The sequence below is a fragment of the Chaetura pelagica genome, unplaced genomic scaffold, assembly GCF_000747805.2.
Source record: "Chaetura pelagica isolate M959 unplaced genomic scaffold, ChaPel_1.0 scaffold703, whole genome shotgun sequence".
Taxonomy (NCBI): domain Eukaryota; kingdom Metazoa; phylum Chordata; class Aves; order Apodiformes; family Apodidae; genus Chaetura; species Chaetura pelagica.
The window spans coordinates 338,061-361,041 of record NW_009952582.1 but is presented as its reverse complement, the minus strand read 5'-3'; the positions used below and the strand labels follow the sequence as shown (position 1 = coordinate 361,041).

Below are 22,981 nucleotides of genomic sequence, written 5' to 3'. Positions count from 1 at the left end.
TTTTGGCACTTGCTTCAGTAAATAACATTCTGAGTCCAAGAATGTCTCTTTCATTAATTCCCTTTTCGTAGGTTTCACATGAGTGTGCCTTTCCATTTGCTAGTGTCAGTTTAAGATACAGGTAGAATTAATAAGGGCCTTTTTCAAAAACACTTCCTTCTAAATTCACAGATGGGATGTATTGTCAGATTTCTGCGCTGTTATTTTTTTGGTATCATCTTCAAGGCAAGGTTGTACCTGCATTTAAGAACTTGTCGCCAAGTACATAAAATGTTTTTTTTTTGTTCCTGTCAGTTCTTTGCCTTTTTTTTTAATTCTTGTCTCCTATTTCTGCTTTTCTCCGTTCTTTGCTGATTCCTGACAGTAGAGGTGAATAACGTGTTGTTTGTAATACTCATGTTCTGTACCAGCTCCTGTCCTGTGACATCATTGGAGCACGGGTGCAGCATTCCCAGCTTGTCCCTTACAGTTCTCTCTTGTGCTCTTGTTGTCACCCTTCCAGTCCTCTGGCCCCTTCTCAAACACCTTCATGCTTTTTATCTTCCTCTTTGCTTTACCAGCTACCTGTCCTCTCATTTCTCTGTCCTCTCTCTTGGCCCCACTGGGCTCCACAGGAGCTGAAGGTGCATCCTGCACCCTGGCAAGCTGCAAAGGCTCGTGGTGGCCACTGCTGGACCAACGCTGCTGTCCACCCATGGGAACCAGTTGCCTTTGCCACATTGCAAACCCCATTACACATCCTCTGGGCTGACAAGTCCCAGCGCTCTCTAGATAATGGAATGCAGAGAAGCAGGGAAAAAGAGCCCAGCAGGTCACCAGCCCTGCAGAGCAGGCTGTGGCTGCAGGCTCTAGCAGGGTGTAGCTCTGCTCTGCAGACCACTTGTGCACCTGGGTCAAGGACCTGTCCCATCACAAAGACCTTGGTCTCTGCCACCTGCATCCATTTTGATTGATGGTGCTTAAGTGTGTAAATACCTTCTGAGGACTTGAATGAATCTCGTTAGCTTCTGACTAAATTGATGGAAGACATTTTGACCCTATAAAAGCAGTGAGCAGAAGCCGAGCCCCGTCCTTAGGCCAGCAAGTGTAACCAGTTCACTAAGGGTGTCTGCTTGATTGGTGTGGAACAGCTCATCCCCGGCTGGGTTGGCAGAGCTCAGTCTGCACTGGTGAGCTTAGGCTGGTCTGTCTCCTGGCCTGGGCAGGTTTGTGTCCTCCAGGATACCTGCAGCCTGCCAGAAGCCACTCGTTCAGGAGCTCAGGACCCCCAGCAGAGGATGTGGCCAAAGCATCTGCAGTGCTGTGAAGGACAGTCCCCTTTGGGGAGCACATCTTCTGCACTGGGCAGGGCCTCATTCTTGGCTGCAGAGCACAGGTCTTCTGTGGAAAGTCACGGGACTACTGGAGCTGGCAAGCTCATCCTCATGCCTCTGTCTGGTTATTCCGCCTCGCCGTTGCCAGTGGCCCTGGGCAGCTGTTTCTTTGGTACGCAGAGATGCAGCCAGGTAGGAAGGTTGTCTCTCCTGCTCAAAGTCAAATAGCACATGGGTCAAGAAGGTGGTTCTTCTTTGCATTAAATGACAAATATTTTGAGAAATCAGTACAGCTTGTGCAGAATGTGGCAGCATCAAAAGTTCCTGATTTTGCTCATTCTAGCTAAGATCCCCATATCAGTCTGACACATGGATCGGGTCTTGGTGCCACCGTGAGGGAACTGCAGCCCAGTAAATGGGAGCCAGGTCCCTTTGGACACAGTGTCTTTGCGCTCGGCGTTTGGAGGAGGCTCCAGTTAATAATACCTTATCAGACGCCTTTCAGGAACCTGCAGTGTCTAATATGTCTGTTGCCATGGTAACGGCTGCTTGCTTGTGCTCAGCATCTCAGAACTGGCTGTTCCGTGCCCCGTCCTTTTCATATCAGCACCCAGCCTGGCTGGCCATCCCCAGGGACACCCAGGTGCTCCCCAGGGGCTGGGGCAGGGCTGGCGGGGCTGCAGCCCTGGCTGAGGGGACAGGAGCTCCTGCTGGGGGCTGGGAAGCCCCTGTGGGGCAGGGACTCCTGCCAGACCCCATCTCCTGCTCCTTCCCTTCCGCGGGGCTGGGGAAGGAACGTCACTGGGTTTATTTTCCACAGTGTTTCAGCTGCTCTGAGCAGGTCGAATCGCCTTCCTTCCACACAACAGGCTCTTGGCTGATCTCGGGCCTGCCCCGCTTCAGCAGAGAGCCTCTTAATGAGGGTGAAGTGCAGTTCGCCTGCACAGTCGATTGACAAGACTGATGGGCTCAAGCCAGGAGAAGGGATGGCTTCCCCAGAGCCTCCGGGAGTGGGAGCCTCCCTCCTTCTGCGCCCGCCTTTATCCCCCTGCACATTCCTCCTGTCATTTCTCTTGTCAGTTCTCTCTGCCCCAATTTAGGGCATCTTCCCAGTGCTTCCACCATCTTTCTATCTTTTCTCTCTTGCTCTAAGAGAAATTCTTGCCTATCCCTGCCAGCCTCATTTCTCCCTCCTGCTATCTTTACATATTTTTCCTCTTTCCTATTGTCTTTTCTTACTGCTCTCTCCCTTCTGCTGTCATTCAATTTTTCTCTCTCCCTCCTCTCGCCCCCTCTCACTCCCCCCTTTCCCTCTCACTCTGTGTCTCATTCTCCATCTCGGATGAAGGTAATGAAAATAATCGGGCTTCATTAATTCTGAGCCCTGTGAGATGATAGCCATTTGGAGCCATGTTTGCCAATTAGATGGTCTAAATTAGAAGTGACCTTGGTATACTGCCATCGCTTTGCCTCTCTGAGTCTAATGAAGCTTTTCACTCCAGCACCCTCTCTCTCTCTTTGTAATGGAAATTACCTCCTTTGTCTGGTTCAGGAACCTTGCATTGCATGTGTATTTCCCCCTGCTTGCACGGACATGGGGATAGTGATGTATCTCCTCAGACCCCTTCAGGAGATTTTCTTTTCAAAGCTGCATGATTTCAGCGTTTTGGGGCATTTGCAGAGGAACCACACAGGCCGTCCACACGTTTGGTCACTGGGTCTGGAGGGAGGTCAGGGCAGGCAGCCGGGGCGGCAGGGGAGCTGGCTGCTCACGCGAGCCAAGATTAATTCTTCAGACGTGCCAGGAATACACTCGTGTCGCGCTGCCGTGGCCGGCGTGGGAGGGGTGTTGCAGCCCCCAGCTCTGGCCTGTGCTGATAAGTGGCTCTGCAGTTCTTCATCTTACAAACATGGTAGATCTGGTAGTGGCAGAAACCACTCTTGTCGCTGCTCTAGGTTGTCATCTGTGAGGACTGGACCCACAGTTTGTTCTCCAGGCCAGTAACAGGTTTTGTAGGTTTCAGGACGTGTGCAATCTGCTGAGGATGCTCAGGGGACAGGGAGGCAGGGGACATGGCATGTCACCCCTTGGGTGTTTAGCAGCAGCCACGCTCTGGATCACACTGTCTATAGAAATGGCAATGAGATTGAGATGCCCACACATGACGGTGGATTTAATCATCATAAAGAAATGTTCTTTGCTTGAGGGAATCTGAATTTTGTCCAAAAGAGAGGGTCCTTGGGAGCACAGGGACTTGTCCATCTTCTAAGGCAGATAACTGGCTTCTCTGCCGTCTGCTCTAGAGGGAACTTCTCCAGCTGGCGTTCCCAAGTCCAGTACAGCCCACAGGGGAGATGTTTGAAGTGGGACACAGGAGGGGCTGCCAAATCTATGGGGCAAACTTCTTCTTTGCTCTTAGCTCAAGCAAATTCCCCACCACGCCGAGCAAACGGAGATGGCGACGGGGTGGTTGGAGCAAAGGATGTGTTCTGAGTGCCTGCCCCACCATTAGGGTTCTCCAGACATTCATGGAGACACGGACTCAAGTCATTGAAGTAGGGATAAACAAAACCTGATCCACCTCTTGGCATCTGCCAGAGGGGTATGGGTGAGCTGCCCATCCCTCCCCACCTCCTGGTTTCATTGGGACAGAAAAGTCCAGAGTGACACAGGTCAAGGGGAGCATTTGTGTTCTGTGTGATAATACTGCTGTGCAGAGCAACCTAGAGACCCTGGACCTAGGAGCAGCAGGGAATGGATGCTCTCGAGCTGTGGATCTGCTGTGACAGAGAGGGCTGTTTCCATGCTGAAAGGCTTTGCTGGTGGCTTGTGGGCCAGGAGATGGGGGCTTCACACTGTGAAGGGGATGCAGTTTAACAATGGGCGGAGCAGAACAAATATGGACAGAGGAAGGAAAGGGAAGAGGCAAATCATGCTTGTCCAATGTACATCTGTAGGGTTGTTGTTTGAATAGCGGTTCACCTTGACTGACTTGCTGCCTTTGTGGAACACCTGGTGTTGGGAGAGACATTTAAAGAGGGAGGCAGAGGTTTGAGCAGAGCTGAGGATGGGTGCCAGGATGACATGCCAGGTATTGCCCGCTCAGGTGGGAGGGAGGTAGAGAGCATGTGATGACTGCACACACTGACACAGCCAGTGCTCCAGATAAACATGTTCCTGCTATCACCAGGACAGTTAATGCCATTAAATACATCTGCAGTACAAAGCACTCTGCTATAGAGCTCTGCTCCTTGGTTATCTGTCGGGTGGCCATGGCCTACTAAACCTTCCTGCCCCCTTGGCACTCCTACTCTTTATGTCAAAAGCAGCTACAACGTGCAATGCATTTTCTGCACATACAAGAAAATGGCATCTGCTCAGATGGGTTTGCAGTGTGAAAGGACAATTAGTTCACAATGGGCAGTCTGGAATTCAGTGTAAATGCACGTGGTTTGAGATCTGCAGCCTGTTTTCACTGTTTTTATCTTTGCTGCCTGCTCACTCAGGGTAGTCCATGGGGATGAAGAGACAGAATACTACTGCCCTGGAATATGGCTTAGGCAATGGGTGGCACTTTCAGGAGAAACCCGGATGGTGCTGAACAGGTAGAGGACTGAAGCAGGTCCAGTTGCTGAAGCAAGACCAGTGCCTTATTTTCCTTATTTTCAAGGTTTTGCTTCCCAGAGCCAGCCCTGCCTGGCTGTCTGGACTGCCTGCAGTTGCCCTACATCCATAGCCAGAATTGCTAGCTTCCTGCACTTTTCTCCAAGCTTTTTTCTGTTTCCTTTTTGGGATTCTGTGCCTGTAGCAATTTAATGTACCATAGCCTTGGTTTGAGTTCCCCCTCTTTATTTTATTTTCTTTTTTTTTTTTTACTATGGAGGGAGGGGTAGAAGAGGGTGAGAGCTGTGGCTATGGGGATGCAGGTAGATAAAGGTAATTACTTAAACACATATAGGGCAGGACTTACTGGTTTGGAGACCCAGATTAAGATGCAGAGGAGCATGTGAGGTTGATGATTATATTTCGGGGAGAGTTAATTGACGGAAGGTGAAGGCAGACAAAGAACCGCTGCTTACTGCCTTCTTGAATCCCAATCAGGAATTATGATTAAAGACGCGGCGAGACAACAGAGGCCTGATGAATTGGTGTCTTTTTTTTTTTCTTTTTTGCCGTCATTCACACTTGATTGACTTCAACCTTTCAAGTGCAAAAGTCTCTCTTTTCCATTATTATTCATAGCCATCTGAGTTTTTCTAATTAAAGTGTATGAAAACAATTACTGATCCATCGTACTGAGTGTGGTAGCGGGGATGGCTGCCTTACTGTAATGCGTATGAAAAGCCCACAGTTTGCTATAATGATGTGCAGCTGAGGTGTTAGATAATTTTATTCTTTTTCTACTCTGTTGGGGTTTTTTTAATTTCTCATGATTCATTTCTCATAATTCCTAAAGATCCTAGGAAAGCGCTCTCCCTGCTGATAAAGCAGAGAGGGACAGCTCCTTCTTGCCTCCTCAGCATCCCTGCTTGTCCCCCTCCTCCAGGCCCAGCTACCAGGAATTAACCAGTGACCTTTCACATCTCCCAACCCACCACCCACAGCCATCAGATGCTCCGGCTTAGAGTAAAAGGTGGAATGAATTTGGTGTGTTCAGTTTCCCTGCTGGTGCTTGAGCAGTGTTAGCTGCCTTCCCTGCAGAGCCCCCCGCACCGGCCGTCCCAGCGAGGGGAGGCAGCTCAGCATCCCTCCCTGCTGCCCCTCGGAGGTCTGCAGCCCCTTCTGTGCAGACATTTGTTGCTGAGGTTTTTTCATGGACTGTTTCTGTTTCTGTTCATTTATTGAAGCCAAGATCTAGTCTGTGTTTGCTTGGATTTGACATACGTGTAGGTAAGGAGGATTTAATGTCCTGCACATAGGTTTACCTTCAGCTTCACCACAGATTTGCTAATACCTCCTGCTGTTCAGTGAGAGCCTTGTGGTCCTGGACTTGGTAGAAAGCAAGGTACACTGGATGCAGATCACAGCCTCACTCACTCTTCCAAAATCCAAGGTTCAAATGCCCTTTTAGTATCAGAAGGCTGGAAGGACTTGTTTTCCTAGGAAACTTACCTGTCTAAGAGTGTTTATTTAAGCACTACAGGCATTGGAGGCCACTGTTGGTTTCTCTTCCCTCTTCCAGTGTCACAGCCCTGTTGAGCAGATGCTCCCTGGGCACTAGCAGGGTGAAGCAGGCTGCTCGGAGCTGCAGAGTTGTCAATGCTTGCCTCAGACACCCAGGCAGTGCTGGCACAGGTGGTGATGGTGGTGCTGGTCCATCCTACCAGTTGTTCTCCAGGGAGAAGGGCTGTGGGGCAGCTTTTCGTGTGGGGTGAAGATGCTGGCTCTGGATGTTCAGAAGGGTCTTTGTTGTCCTGGCTCATATGCCAGCCCAATGCACTCTGCTGGCAAGGTGGTTTGTGTGTTCTGTGTGTGACCCCACCCACCCACAGAAGCAGTTTTCCAGAAACAGAGGAGCGTGTGCGTGTGACACTGTCAAGGAGTGTCTGACAGAGGCACACAGACTTCCAGCTCTCTAAAAAGGTTGGTCTTCAGGCACTGCACTGGTTATGATGGTGCAGGTCCCAGATAAATACTTGAAGGGAGGTGAAGAGAACACGTCAGTCAGAGCCAGGAAAGTGCTACCAAAAGCTTTTCAGCTCAAAGACAAAATTTTCTGTCTTTGTAGTCTCTCCTTATCCCTGCTTTCCTTTGTCACCTCTCTCCTTATTTATACTTTTCTTTCTTACGCCCCTCCTCTTCCTGCTTCGATGCACTTTGAAACCAGTGCTGCAATGCTCCCCAGTTCAAGATTACAGTGTACTTTATGAGGTATGATTTAATTAGGGGCCTTATTATGTTTTCAGCAGCTTAAGGTGGGCCTTTCAACTTATCTACCTAATTGGTTGCACAAGAAGTTTCACAGCCCATGACAAAACATTGTCAGTGATCAAAGTCTGAATTCTACATAAAGGAAAAAAATATTAATAATAAGATTATTCTTCAAGTGTGCACTGCTAATTATGTCCAGGATGTAACTGTAGAAACACTTTTGACTGATGTGAGCTCTGTCTAATAAACATGAGTCTTCAGTGAGAAGTGATGCCTCTGACTTTACAATACTCGTGTCTAATTTTGCCACTGAAGATTTTTTTTAAATAATTTCCTGTGTTTTTCTTCTCCCCACATCCTTCCCTCCCTGTTTCCAGGTGACAACACCTGAGGTGATGATGCCCAGCAGCATGTTTCTCCCAGCACCTGCTCCAGAGAAAGATGGGAACTCTGCCACAGAGGAGCTGGGGAAGCAGCCTGGTGAGTATGGGTCTGGTGATGTCCACAGGTCCCACCATGTCCCAGGCTCCCATCACCTGGCCAGGGACTGTGTTTGGGCACATCCCCGCCCAGGTGAGCTTCATGTGCCCAGCTGCCCCCTGAGAACCACAGATGGTGCCCAGCAGAGCTGTCTCACATCATCTGTGTCCCAGCCAGGCTGGTGCCCCAGGTGTCCCATGGCAGGGCAGAGCAGGGCAGCTGAAAGATGAGGAGCACAGTTCACCTCTGTGGCCATTCATATGAAAAAGTGTTGAATCTGTGTAAAGGAGAAGACCAAATGTGACTGGTGAAGGGCTGAGGGCACTGGTAGATGAGGATTGGGTTAGGGTTCAGTTGAGCAATCTGGACATCCATAAATCGATGGATCTGGATGGAATGCACCCAAGGGTGCTGAGGGGGCTGGTGGAGGTCATTGCTGGGCCACTCTCCATCATCTTTGGTAAGTCATGGGTAGCAGGAGAGATGCCTGAGGACTGGAGAATAGCAAATGTCACTCCAGTCTACAAGAAGGGCAAGAAGGAGGACCCGGGTAACTATAGACCGGTCAGCCTCACCTCCATCCCTGGAAAGGTGATAGAACAACTTGTTCTTGGGACTATCTCTAGGCATATCAAGGATGAGGGGGTCATCAAGAGCAGTCAACATGGTTTTACCAAGGGTAAGTCATGTTTGACCAACCTTACAGCCTTCTATGAGGAAATTACTAGGTTCTGGAAACATTTTCCCCCCCTAATTGTATCAATAATAGAAAACTACAATCTAGCACAGTCATGTGTCAGCCTCTGTGTCTTTTCCAGGCTTTGCCAAAATCTTGTAAAGTTTTTTACATGCTACAGTTTTGTATCTCAGACTTTTCTGAGTGGGGCAAAGTTACAAGCACTCTGGCCCATTGCATCCTTCCTCTGACTGATCAGCCTTATTCTCGCTAAGTCAATGAGCAAAAGCCAAGCAGATTGTGTCGCAGTGATCCTGGATTGTGCCTTCCCTGCTGTTGCTGCAGCATAAAGCGGTGATGGGATACACAGGAGTGTCCCCAGAATGGCTGAGCTGCTAGGATGGAAAATTAATTTCATAAGTATCAACTCCAGAGATTCTAACAATAATCTGTGACTATAAGCTATACCCATGGACAACCAGTGAAGAACCATGCCTGCTATAGACTGTACCACTTAGCACTGCAAAAACAAACCAGAGGAGACAGAATATCCTCCTCTTCCTTTGGAGCCATTCTTTTCCTCAACTCCATCATATTGGATCCATAGTATTTGACTTATATTTTGATCTGTCAGCTCCAAGGCATCTCAGGTGCATGTAATACCAGATGCCTCCAGGATTTTCTTTAACTTATTTTGATGATGAAAACATTATCCAAAACACTCTGCTGGCAGCAGATTCTAGTAAGACTGGAGACATGTTAGAAGATGAAATCAACGCTTCTTTGCCATTGCTGTTGCTATAAGAAGAACTGAAGGAACTCAATGGAGAAGAAAAAAAACAGTCAGAAGGCTAGGACAGTCAAGAAGCACTGCAACACTGGCTGGAAGGGCTGCAAAAAGCACCTCCAAGAATAACTGGTGAGTGAGACTGTGCCACGTAGGATCTCCTTCACCTTTTAGTCCCTCGCCCAGCAAGCTAGGAAATGCCTGGGTGCAAGCATTAGTTTGGAAATGCTGGTGGAATTTTGCTCAAGCAAGACAAAATAGAAGGGCTCACCCGTTAGGTGTGAGAATTGGCAGCCCAGCTGCATGGAAAATGTAGAGTTGATGGAGGACGTGGATGAAATAGAAGTTACTTGGCTGCGCCAATCAATCCATTAACACCTGTGTCAGTTTGTGCTACCAATATAACTTAAGTGGGATATTCAAGTGCAGAGGCTAAAGATAGATTTACGGGAAAATGTGATTCCACATTCAGTGATGCATCACTTGGACTCAAATAGGTCCCTCATTTTTAAGTGCTTCCATCTAGTTACTTCCCAAAATACATATCAACATGACAAAGGAAGAAACGGAAGATTGAGTGCGAAGAGGATAAAAAGAAATATCCTTTGTCCTTCATTGGCTGCAACAGGAAAAAGGGTAAAGCTCTTTTGTCTACCTGTGAGATGGAGAGGACTTAAGAGATATTAAGGAATGGAAGGAGGTTCGACCTCGAAGAGGCAAGAAAAAATCCTCCCAACCCCTTCCACCCTCTCAGTTGCCCTTGAAGAATAGATACGAGGCATTGGAAATTCAGGAACAGGAAAATGAAGTTGGAGGGATAAACTTACCTAGTGAAGTGCCTAGGACTCGTCAGTCACCTCGAGTCCTTAGGACTTCTTCAATCAAGAAGGAAAGGAGAGTAATTGTGGTGGGTGACTCCCTTCTGAGGGGGACAGAAGGGCCCATTTGTCGGCCGGACCCATCTCACAGGGAGGTCTGTTGCCTCCCTGGGGCTCGGATTAGGGATGTTAAAAGGAAACTCCCCAATCTTGTGAATTCTTCCGATTACTACCCGCTGCTGATTTTTCAGGTTGGCAGTGATGAAATTATTACAAGAAATGTAAGGGCAATGAAGAGAGACTTCAGGGCCCTGGGACAGCTAGTTAGGGGGTCTGGAGCGCAAGTAGTGTTTGCCTCCATCCCTCCTGCAAGAATGGGTAGGGAGGTATACAGGAAGAGTTTGCAGGTTAACGAATGGTTAAGAGATTGGTGCCCTAGACAGGGTTTTGGTTTTTTTGATCATGGGATGCTATATGAGGCACCTGGACTGATGGTAGCAGGTGGGATGCACCTGTCCCAGAGGGGGAAGAGGCTTTTGGGGCAGGACTTGGCAGGGCTCATTGATAGAGCTTTAAACTAGATGTGAAGGGGGAAGGGGAGAAGACCGGGTCTGTTAGGGACAAGCACAAGAGGAACACACCATGGCCCAAAGTCAGGTCGTCCAAGGAGGATTTAGTCCCACCGGTGTGCTCTGTTCGTTTCCTGAAATGCCTGTATGCTAATGCACGCAGCATGGGGAACAAGCAGGAGGAATTAGAGGTCTGTGTGCGGGCTAAGGGTTATGATCTAGTAGCAATAACAGAGACATGGTGGGACAGCTCACATGACTGGAATGTGGCCATGGATGGATATGTGCTTTTTAGGAAAGATAGGGCAGGGAAGCGAGGTGGTGGAGTTGCTCTTTATGTGAGAGAGCAACTAGAATGTATTGAGTTTCGTGCAGGGGCTGATGAGGGGCAAGTTGAAAGTCTGTGGGTAAGAATTAAGGGGCAAGCAGGTGCGGGTGACACAGTTGTGGGGGTCTACTACAGACCTCCTGATCAAGGTGAGGAGGTTGATGAGGCTTTCTACAGGCAACTGAAAGCAGCCTCACAACTACAGTCCCTGGTCCTCATGGGAGATTTCAACTACCCTGATATCTGCTGGAAGACTCACACAGCCAGCCTTTCACAGTCTAGGAGGTTCCTCCAGTGCATTGATGATAACTTCTTAATGCAAATGGTGGACAAGCCGACTAGAAGAGGAGCGCTGCTGGATCTTGTACTAACCAGCAAGGAGGGCCTTGTTGAAGCAGTGGTGGTCAATGGCAGGCTTGGCTGCAGGGGTCATGAGATGGTGGAGTTCAGGATCCTGTGTGGAAGGAACAAAATACCCAGCAGGACCAGAACCCTGGACTTCCACAGGGCAAACTTTGGTCTCCTCAATCATCTATTAAGGGAAATCCCATGGGACAGGGTGCTAGAAAATAAAGGAGCTCAAGATAGCTGGTCAACATTCAAGGACCACTTCTTGCAAGCACAGGATCAGAGTGTCCCAATGGTTAGGAAATCTAGTAAGGGTGCTAGGAGACCTGCATGGTTAAAGAAGGAACTACTGGGCAAACTTAAGTGGAAAAGGAAAATCTACAGATCATGGAAGGAGGGGCTGGTCACGTGGGAGGAATATAGGACTGTTGTCAGAGGATGTAGGGAGGCAATTAGGAAAGCTAAGGCCTCCTTGGAACTTAACCTTGCAAGTCAGGTTAAGGATAATAGAAAGGGCTTTTTCAAATACATAGCTAGCAAAACTAGCAGTAGAGGCAATATTGGCCCATTGAGGAATGAGGTGGGAGCCCTGGTGACAGAGGATATAAAGAAGGCAGAGGTGCTGAATGCCTTCTTTGCCTCTGTCTTCACTCCTGCAGGGTCTCCCTATGAGCCCCAGATTCATATAGCCCCAGAAGAAGTCAAGATAGAGGAAGAGTTTGACATGGTAGATGAGGATTGGGTTAGGGATCAGTTGAGTAATCTGGACATCCATAAATCAATGGGTCCAGATGGAATGCACCCAAGGGTGCTGAGGGAGCTGGCGGAGGTCATTGCTAGGCCACTCTCCATCATCTTCAGTAAGTCATGGGCAACAGGTGAGGTGCCTGAGGACTGGAGGATAGCAAATGTCACTCCAGTCTACAAGAAGGGCAAGAAGGAGGACCCGGGTAACTATAGACCGGTCAGCCTCACCTCCATCCCTGGAAAGGTGATGGAACAACTTGTTCTTGTCACTATCTCCAGGCACATCAAGGACATGGGGGTCATCAAGAGCAGTCAGCATGGTTTTATCAAGGGTAAATCATGTTTGACTAACCTCATAGCCTTCTATGAGGAAATTACTAGGTGGATAGATGATGGTAGAGCGGTAGATGTGGTTTATCTTGATTTCAGTAAAGCATTTGACACCGTCTCCCACCGCATCCTTGTAGATAAGTTGATCAGGTATGGGTTTGGTGATCAGGAAGTGAGGTGGATTAGGAACTGGTTGAAAGGAAGGAGTCAGAGAGTTGTAGTCAATGGGGCAGAATCTGGTTGGAGGTGTGTGACTAGTGGAGTCCCACAGGGGTCGGTACTGGGACCGGTGTTGTTCAACATCTTCATCAACGACCTGGATGAGGGTATAGAATGTACCCTCAGCAAGTTTGCTGATGACACTAAGCTGGGAGGAGTGGCTGACACACCAGAAGGCTGTGCTGCCATTCAACGAGACCTGGACAGGCTGGAGAGTTGGGCAGGGAGAAACCTGATGAAGTTCAACAAGGGCAAGTGATGCAAGGTCTTGCATCTGGGGAAGAACAACCCCATGTCCCAGTACAGGTCAGGGGCTGAGCTGCTGGAGAGCAGTGTAGGTGAAAGGGACCTGGGGGTCCTGGTGGACAGGAGGATGACCATGAGCCAGCAATGTGCCCTTGTGGCCAAGAAGGCCAATGGCATCCTGGGGTGCATTAGAAAGGGTGTGGTTAGTCGGTCAAGAGAGGTTCTCCTCCCCCTCTATTCTGCATGGGTGAAGCCGCATCTGGAGTATTGTGTCCAGTTCTGGGCCCCTCAGTTCAAGAAGGACAGGGAACTGCTTGAAAGAGCCCAGGGCAGAGCTACAAAGATGATTAAGGGAGTGGAACATCTCCCTTATGAGGAAAGGCTGAGGGAGCTGGGTCTCTTTAGCTTGGAGAAAAGGAGACTGAGGGGTGACCTCATCAATGTTTACAAATATGTAAGGGGTGAGTGTCAGGAAGATGGAGTTAGGCTTTTTTCAGTGATGACCAGTGATAGGACAAGGGGTAATGGGTGCAAACTGGAGCATAGGAGGTTCAAGGTGAATATAAGAAAAAACTTTTCTCCTGTGAGAGTGACAGAGCCCTGGGACAGGCTGCCCAGGGAGGTTGTGGAGTCTCCTTCACTGGAGACATTCAAAACCCACCTGGATGAGTTCCTGTGTGATGTACTTTAGGTGACCCTGCTCTGGCAGGGGGGTTGGACTAGATGATCTTTCAAGGTCCCTTCCAACCCCTAGGATTCTGTGATTCTGTGAAGCACCAAAGGTTGCAGGTACTGGCCACAGATCTGCTGTCAGCTCTGCTGCACCTGCTCTTCTGCCATCAGAGCTCAAGTACATAGGCTGGGCACACATTTTTGGGAGCTGTGGAGCTGCTGCAGGCCTTGCTCAGCCCACATCTCCTCAGCCTTTTTCATTGCCATGCTGTGTTACCAAGGCTTGGCTCTAAATCAGTGGCTATTTAGTGCTGGCTTTGCAGCACGGTGTGAGAGTATCCCAAGAGCATCATTCTGCGTGGGCAGAAACATCTGATCTCAAACCTGGCAGGGAAGCAATGCTGGTCTTCCTTCTGTACCTTCCTGGAAGATCTGTAGGGAATCTGGCAATGAAGACAGTCGTCGTTTCCATTCAGGCAGGTGGCCCCAGGGCAGTGGTGCTGGTGGGCAGCACTGGCACAGCCAGGGTAGCTAATGCTGTCCTGGGCAATGGGATCCCTTTTTGGGTCTCTGCCTGTATCTCACTGCCTTTTCTGGCAGGACTCTGCTCTTACGCCCTGGAAAAGTGATAGTGCACTGAGAGCTTGTTCCTGCGTCTCCCATCCTCCCACAAACAGCACCCTTTGAGCTGCTGCCAGCAGGACCAGAATTTTGTTCCTGTTGTTTCTAGCTTTGATAGAACCAAGACTCAAATACTACATTCAGTTTGATGAACCTTCTTTTTGGAAAACAGGCAGGACATGAAAGAAAAAACAGCAAAGACAGATAGGTGACTGAGTGGCCTTCACTTAAAAGGAAGAATTGAAGGTGATAAATGCACTATGGGAACATGCATGTGTGTGAAATTTTTCCAGCTACTCAAAGTGGGCAAGAAAGTAAATTGTGTAGGTTAATGCAGTGGGCCATGATGAGGGTAATGGGCTGGTATTAAAATAAATGAATGAAGACAGAAGAGAAAAGTTAGAAATAACTGTTGTCTTGCAGAGAAAAGAACATGGATGTGTTAGGGACTAAAAGAGGGTGTTGATCAGCCCCTGTGTGCGGTGTAATTTTCAGGTTTGCTCTGATTCTGTTTTCACAGAGATCTCTGAGGACTCGGGAAAGACTCTTTCACCATCAGAAAGTGCAGAGCCCAGTGGAGATCCCAAGCCCGTTCCGGCTGATCAGAGCTCTGCCAGGGAGGACTCGGGCTTCCTCTGCTGGAAGAAGGGCTGCAACCAGGTGTTCAAGAGCTCGGCAGCCCTGCAGACACACTTCAATGAAGTCCATGCAAAGCGGCCCCAGCTGCCTGTGTCCGACCGCCACGTCTACAAGTACCGCTGTAACCAGTGCAGCTTGGCCTTCAAAACCATCGAGAAGCTGCAGCTCCACTCCCAGTACCACGTCATCCGGGCAGCCACCATGTGCTGCCTCTGCCAGCGCAGCTTCCGAACCTTCCAGGCCCTGAAGAAGCACCTGGAAACCAGCCATCTGGAGCTGAGTGAGGCCGACATTCAGCAGTTGTATGGTGGTCTTTTGGTCAACGGGGACCTCCTAGCCATGGGTGATCCTTCACTTGCAGAAGACCACACTATAATAGTGGAGGAAGATAAGGAGGAGGAGAGCGACTTGGAAGACAAGCAGAGCCCAACAGGCAGCGATTCAGGGTCAGTGCAAGAGGACTCTGGCTCAGAACCGAAAAGGGCCTTACCCTTCCGGAAGGGCCCTAACTTCACAATGGAGAAATTCCTAGATCCATCTCGCCCTTACAAGTGCACAGTCTGCAAGGAGTCTTTCACACAAAAGAACATTCTCCTGGTCCATTACAATTCAGTTTCTCATCTGCATAAACTGAAAAGAGCCCTCCAAGAGTCTGCTACTGGGCAGCCCGAACCCACCAGCAGCCCAGACAACAAACCTTTTAAGTGTAACACCTGCAACGTGGCCTACAGTCAGAGCTCAACCCTGGAGATCCATATGAGGTCTGTCCTGCACCAAACCAAAGCTCGTGCTGCCAAGCTGGAGGCAGCGGGGGGCAGTGGCAGCAGTAATGGAGCGGGCAGCAGCAGCAGCAGCCTCTCCTTGGGCTCCTCCACACCAAGCCCAGTGAGCACAAGCAACACTAACACCTTTACAACCACCAACACAAGTAATTCAGGCACAGCTCCCATTCCCAACCTGCTCAACCAGGTGGCCAGTGACAGTGTGGGAATTCCTCCTCTAGGTAACCCTGCAAGCACTAATATCTCCTCCCCTGCAGAGCCCAAAGAGGTAAACCGAAAGAAGCTGGCAGACATGATCGCATCCAGGCAGCAGCAGCAGCAGCAGCAGCAACAGCAGCAGCAGCAGCAGCAGCAAGTTCAGACCTTGGCACAGGCCCAGGCCCAAGTCCAGGCACATCTGCAGCAGGAGCTGCAGCAGCAAGCTGCTCTCCTGCAGTCTCAGCTGTTCAACCCAGCACTTTTGCCGCACTTTCCGATGACCACTGAGACCCTCCTGCAGCTGCAGCAACAGCAGCATCTTCTGTTTCCTTTCTACATTCCCAGTGCTGAGTTCCAGCTCAACCCAGAGGTCAGCTTGCCTGTCACCAGTGGGGCACTGACACTGACTGGGACAGGTCCAAGTTTGCTGGAGGACCTGAAGGCTCAAGTTCAGCTCCCTCAACAGAGCCATCCACAGCTCTTACAGCAGCAGCAAGGTCAGCTGTCCTTGTCACAACCTCACTCCGTCCTTATACAGCAGAGCCAGCACCCTGAGAAGAAGAATAAAACCATAGTGAAGGAGAAAGAAAAAGAAACTCCACGGGAAAGAGAAAGTGCAGAGAGGGGAGACAATAATGTAGCATCTAAGGAGTCTCTGCCTGATAACTTAAAGCCCAAAGAGAAGAAGGACTTTGTACCAGGCAGTGGTTCAGAGCCCTCCTTACTGCCCCCACGTATCGCCTCTGATGCAAGAGGGAATGCCACGAAAGCCTTGCTGGAAAACTTTGGCTTTGAGCTGGTCATTCAGTATAATGAGAACAAGCAGAAGGTGCAGAAGAAAAATGGGAAGACAGAGCAAGGTGAGAACTTGGAAAAGCTTGAGTGTGATACGTGTGGCAAGTTCTTCTCAAACATCCTCATCCTGAAGAGCCACCAAGAGCATGTTCACCAACATTACTTCCCCTTTAAGCAGTTAGAGAGATTTGCCAAACAATACAGAGAACACTATGACAAACTGTACCCGCTGCGGCCCCAGACCCCAGAGCCGCCGCCCCCGCCTCCGCCGCCACCCCCTCCGCTCCCTCCAGCCCCTCCCCAGCCCGCCTCCACTCCTGCCATTCCTACTTCTGCCCCACCAATTACCTCTCCCACAATTGCACCAACCCAGCCGTCTGTGCCCCTCACCCAGCTCTCCATGCCCATGGAGCTCCCCATCTTCTCACCACTTATGATGCAAACCATGCCACTACAAACGTTACCTGCACAGCTGCCGCCCCAGCTCGGTCCCGTAGACCCTCTGCCCGCTGACTTGGCCCAGCTGTACCAGCATCAGCTCAACCCCAGCCTTCTCCAGCAGCAGCAGAACAAGAGGCCACGGACGCGAATCACCGATGACCAGCTTCGAGTCCTGCGGCAGTATTTTGATATTAACAATTCCCCAAGTGAGGAACAGATCAAAGAGATGGCGGACAAGTCTGGATTGCCCCAGAAAGTGATCAAGCACTGGTTCAGAAACACTCTTTTCAAAGAACGCCAGCGCAACAAGGATTCCCCATACAACTTCAGTAATCCTCCCATTACCAGCCTGGAAGAACTGAAGATAGACTCACGGCCTCCTTCTCCAGAACCTCAAAAGCAGGAATACTGGGGAAGCAAGCGGTCCTCGCGGACACGCTTTACTGACTACCAACTCAGAGTCCTGCAGGACTTCTTTGATGCCAATGCTTATCCAAAGGATGATGAATTTGAGCAGCTTTCTAACTTGCTGAACCTCCCAACGCGCGTTATAGTGGTGTGGTTCCAGAATGCCCGTCAGAAAGCAAGGAAAAACTATGAGAATCAGGGAGAAGGCAAAGATGGGGAACGAAGGGAGCTTACAAATGACAGGTACATTAGAACAAGCAACCTGAACTACCAATGCAAAAAGTGCAGTCTGGTCTTTCAGCGCATTTTTGATCTCATTAAACACCAGAAAAAGCTCTGTTACAAAGATGAAGATGAGGATGGACAGGATGATAGCCAGAATGAAGACTCTATGGATGCAATGGAGCTTTTGACTCCAACCAGTTCCTCCTGCAGCACACCAATGCCCTCGCAAGCCTACAGCACACCTACATCTTCAGCCAATGCAACTTCCTCAGCTTTTCTGCAGCTCACAACAGAGGCAGACGATTCCTCCACCTATAGTTCTAAGGTAGAAGCTACAGATGAGAAACCAAAGCAGTCTGAACCTCCAAGTACACAGCAAAACCAAACTCAAGAGAAGCAAGTGCAACCAAAGCAAGAGTCTCAGCAGCAACAGGACCAAGGAGAACAAAAGACAAGTTCAGCACACCAAAAGATTTCACAGTTATCTTCCCCCACTTCATTGCAACAGCCACCTCCTCCTCCTCAGCCCCCTCAGTGCTCCTTGGCACAGTCAAGCCCAAGTCCATCTCAGATCTCGCATCTTTCTCTCAAACCCATTCACACATCCACCCCTCAACAGCTGGCAAACCTACCTCCTCAGCTAATCCCATACCAGTGCGACCAGTGCAAACTGGCATTTCCTTCCTTTGAGCATTGGCAGGAGCATCAGCAGCTTCATTTTCTGAGCGCACAGAACCAGTTTATCCACCCCCCATTCCTGGACAGAACGCTGGATATGCCCTTCATGCTTTTTGATCCCAGTAATCCACTACTGGCGAGCCAGCTGCTGTCTGGAACGTTGCCACAGATTCCAGCAAGCTCAGCCACTTCACCATCAACTCCAACATCCACAATGAACACACTGAAGAGAAAGCTGGAGGAAAAGGCCAGTGCAAGCCCTGGAGAAAATGACAGTGGGACCGGCGGAGAAGAGCCACAAAGGGATAAACGTCTAAGGACAACCATTACCCCAGAGCAGCTGGAAATTCTTTATCAGAAGTACTTGCTCGACTCCAACCCAACACGGAAGATGTTGGATCACATTGCACATGAAGTGGGCTTGAAGAAACGCGTGGTGCAGGTTTGGTTTCAGAACACTCGTGCACGGGAAAGGAAGGGGCAGTTCAGAGCTGTAGGGCCTGCCCAAGCCCACAGACGGTGTCCGTTCTGCCGAGCTCTCTTTAAAGCAAAGACAGCTCTCGAAGCTCACATCCGATCCCGTCACTGGCACGAGGCCAAGAGAGCAGGGTACAACTTGACGTTGTCTGCAATGCTCTTAGATTGTGATGGGGGACTCCAAATGAAGGGAGACATCTTTGATGGAGCAAGCTTTTCTCACATTCCACCAACTAGCGGTGATGGACAGAATGTTCCTCTCTCCCCAGTGAACAAGAGCATGGAACTGTCACCTCGAACTCTGCTGAGTCCATCCTCCATTAAGGTGGAAGGGATAGAAGACTTTGAGAGTCCCTCCATTTCCTCAGTCAACCTGAGCTTTGACCAAGCAAAGCTGGACAACGATGACTGCTCTTCTGTCAACACTGCAATCACAGACACTACAACAGGAGATGAAGGGAACGCAGACAACGACAGTGCAACAGGGATTGCAACCGAAACCAAATCAGCATCGGGACCCAGTGAAGGTCTGACAAAAGCTGCCATGATAGCAATGTCTGAGTATGAAGATCGGCTGTCTTCTGGCCTGGTCAGCCCAGCTCCCAGCTTTTACAGCAAAGAGTATGATAATGAAGGTACTGTGGACTACAGTGAAACATCCAGCCTTGCAGACCCCTGCTCACCCAGCCCTGGTGCCAGTGGTTCAGCCAGCAAGTCTGGTGAGGGCGGGGATCGGCCTGGACAGAAACGCTTTCGCACTCAGATGACTAATCTCCAGCTGAAAGTTCTTAAGTCATGCTTTAATGACTACAGGACACCTACCATGCTGGAGTGTGAGGTCCTGGGCAATGACATTGGACTGCCAAAGAGAGTTGTTCAGGTCTGGTTCCAGAATGCTAGGGCAAAGGAGAAGAAGTCCAAACTCAGCATGGCCAAGCATTTTGGTATAAACCAAACAAGTTACGAGGGACCCAAAACAGAGTGCACTTTGTGTGGCATCAAGTACAGCGCTCGACTGTCTGTACGTGACCATATCTTCTCTCAACAGCATATCTCCAAAGTTAAAGAAACCATTGGAAGCCAGTTGGATAAGGAAAAGGAGTATTTTGACCCAGCTACTGTACGTCAGTTGATGGCTCAGCAGGAGCTGGACCGAATCAAAAAAGCCAACGAGGTTCTTGGTCTGGCAGCTCAACAGCAGGGCATGTTTGAAAACACCCCTCTGCAAGCTCTTAACCTTCCTGCTGCATACCCAGCACTACAGGGCATCCCTCCAGTCTTGCTCCCAGGCCTCAACAGCCCATCCTTACCAGGCTTCACTCCATCCAACACAGGTGGGTATGGATATTACCGCACTGCACAGAGATGCAGCTTAACTTGACAGAACTTTAGCACAAGCAGATGTTCCCTTGAGAATGACTGATAATAGGAGACCCAGCACTTCAGTCAAGCATGTTTACTTGACAGTGAATAAGCAATAGGTATTTTGTCTTTAATTCCAGAACCTGGGTTTTCTAGCAAAGTCTGAAATAGAGCAAGATCTAGACACGCTGAGTATCTCCGTTCTGTTAGCACAGACTGAAAATTCTCAAGTACCTTCAAGGAAGTGGAAAACAGAGAATTTATCAAAGGAAACATGAAAACGACTTGTGCTGAATACATTGTTCATTATGCCTTTCCTTTTGCTATTAAATTCAGTTTATGTAATGCCATCCCAAGCTTTCAGTAATTCTGAACTGTTGCTAGGGAGAAGTGTGATGTGCCTGGTAGCACTGGTGACAGAAACCTGGAGCATCTTTATGTAACATCCTCCTAGTGACTTCAAGGCTTTTTTGCATAGTTACAGAGCTCTTCCCACAACCCCCAAAGCTCAAGTAAAATCGTTCCTGACTAGTTGTAGCATAGGCCATTGTAATTAAGCTATTTTTTAAAACTATTCATGTTAGAGGTTCTTCTGTTTGGGGCTACTGCCCATTCCTACTTCTTGAATCTAGTCCTAAGGGCTACATGTCTGAAGGGCATGTTTGCATGCCAGGACCTTTTCCTGCAATACTTCTGTCCTCCTTTTGGGCCAGAACTAGGCAAAGTGGATCTCTTTGGCACATTACATTGCCAGCCTGTCACAGATAGCTCTGTGCTGGTCACTTGGTGCCCCAAATTTGTAACAAAATCTAAAATTCCTTTTTTGCACTTCAATCCAGTATGTGTCCTGGGGAGATGGGGCTATGTCCTATGAATGTTAAAAGCAATCAGTGATGGCCTAGACAGGACTAAGCTATTTAGAAAGTCAAACAGACTATTTGTGGCCTTTAGATAAAGCTCCAAAGGTCAAGCCATCTCAGCTCAAAGCCTGTCGCAGCAGATAAGGCTGTGCATCCAGGAATGGCATGAATTAGCTGCTGCTCCTGCTCTTGAACCTCTCAGGGGCTGCTGAGCGAGGGAACACCAGTTTCAATGGCATCTATCCATAATGTGCCCTTATCTGAAATGTATGAAGCTGCTGCGTGGAGGCTCGCTCTGTACACTTCATACCCTCACGAGTCACTATTGTCTCGGTACCGCATCAAGAGCAGATGCAGGTTTCACAGGGTTTGATCAGCCCTTCCTGAATCCCACGACTCCTTGGCCAGGCGCTGTGGAGACGCACGGCTTTGTCTCCTGCCCTAGCTCAGGAGGCCAGTGCTGGGCACAGGATTCCAGCCTCGCTGGGTGGATGGAGTGCTGCAGACAATGGGCTGTTCACACTAGGGCACAGCACAGCTGGGTTCAGGAGGGTGCTTTGCCCCCTCTCGCTGCTGCTCAGGGCACGGTGCTGCAAGAAAGCAATTCCTGTGCTGCGTGGTGAGATGTTTGGATTCCTTCTGGGCTACCCCAGCGGTACAGGGTCAGTGAGGGGCTGTCGATGCAGCTCTGCAGTCATCAGTCTGGGGCCTGGTGCACAGAAGCACCACAGAAAAGGTACAATCTAACATAAAACTGTGCCTCCATGATTCCTAGTTCTGACTGTTGGTACTCAGACCACATTTACCATCACAGCTCGAAGGACTTGGGCTTTGTTATTGAAAGGTTAGATGTTGTGGCATGGTTTTGCAGCAGGGGTGGATCCAGCAGCAGGTTCCTGGCCCCAGAGCCTTGGAGTGTACAGGGCTGTGCCAGCAGAATGTTAGAGCTTTGCTTCATTTTGATTTTCCCAAAATGACATTGAGGGACTTCCCAAACAAAATTTCCCTTTTTGGGAGCACATTTGCCAACTGCAATGGACATGATTAATGGATGTGACTCTGGGAGCCCCGTTCCTCCTCTCCCAGCTGCTATCAGCTCTGAGAGCAGAGATTGGCACCAGGAGCTCTGTTGATACTGGCTGTTCCTGCCTTTGGGAAGATGGGCAGACCTCACGTTTCACCAGTAGTTGATCCCCCTTGTGAGGAAGCCTCATGACACTTTTAATTCCACCCAAACCATGATGTTCATGCCCTGGGTGGGACTTCCAGGCTGGACTCGGTAGATCTAGGTTAATGGTTGGACTTGATGATCTTAAAGATCATTTCCAACTAGGCCAGTTCTGTGACTGTGTGTGATTCTGTCTGAATATTGCATAAACTCTGAAATTACTCCGAAGCTATGCACCCAAAGCCTCTTACATTGGAAGGAAGGAAAGGCTTTGTGATTTCATGAATAGCAGGACAAAATAACTTAGAATTAGCCAGTTCAGTCCTTTCCAGTTGCCGTGTCAGGGCTTTTTAACCTGGGGGGATTTTAACAAGATGGATGGTATCTAGTGTTAGGCCATTTGGCACAGCACTTTCCTTCTGCTGGAGTACTTTGGCCAAAGGATGGGTTGCTGCAGATGTAGGGACAGTGTGTGCCCTGACATCAGCTGTTCCTCACTGGGCAATTTCAGAGGGTTCAGTAAAGCCACAGCAGTGCTGAGTATCCTAGGGGGCTGGAGGTGTCCCCAGGCAGAGGCACCACGTCCAGTGCTGCTGGGCAGCGTGGCCGAGCTGGCTGCAGTGACGGGGCTGAGGAGGCACTTGGGGCGCAGGGAGAGCCATGGATGTCTCATTCCTGGCGGGGGCTGGAGCTGTCCCTGCCCTGGTGCGGAGCTGGTGGTGCCGGGCGGCCCGGCCTCGCCCGCCTGGGCCTGCCCAGTGACTCCTCACCTCTCTTTCTTCCCTCTTGCAGCTTTAACTTCTCCCAAACCCAACCTGATGGGCCTACCCAGCACAAGCGTCCCTTCGCCCGGCCTCCCCACCTCTGGATTACCAAATAAGCAGCCCCCGGCCGCACTGAGCTCACCCACCCCGGCACAAGC

At 49.6% G+C, this 22,981-nt stretch overlaps 1 protein-coding gene across 1 annotated transcript in view; it reads left to right on the top strand.

Annotated features, from left to right (window-relative positions):
• Positions 1-22,981, top strand: part of ZFHX3 (zinc finger homeobox 3) — a 101,696-nt gene that overhangs the window by 77,294 nt on the left and 1,421 nt on the right. Inside the window, 2 exon segments of the mRNA XM_009993658.1 lie at positions 7,563-7,665; positions 14,547-20,003. Of these exon segments, the coding sequence (XP_009991960.1) occupies positions 7,563-7,665; positions 14,547-20,003 (5,560 nt within the window).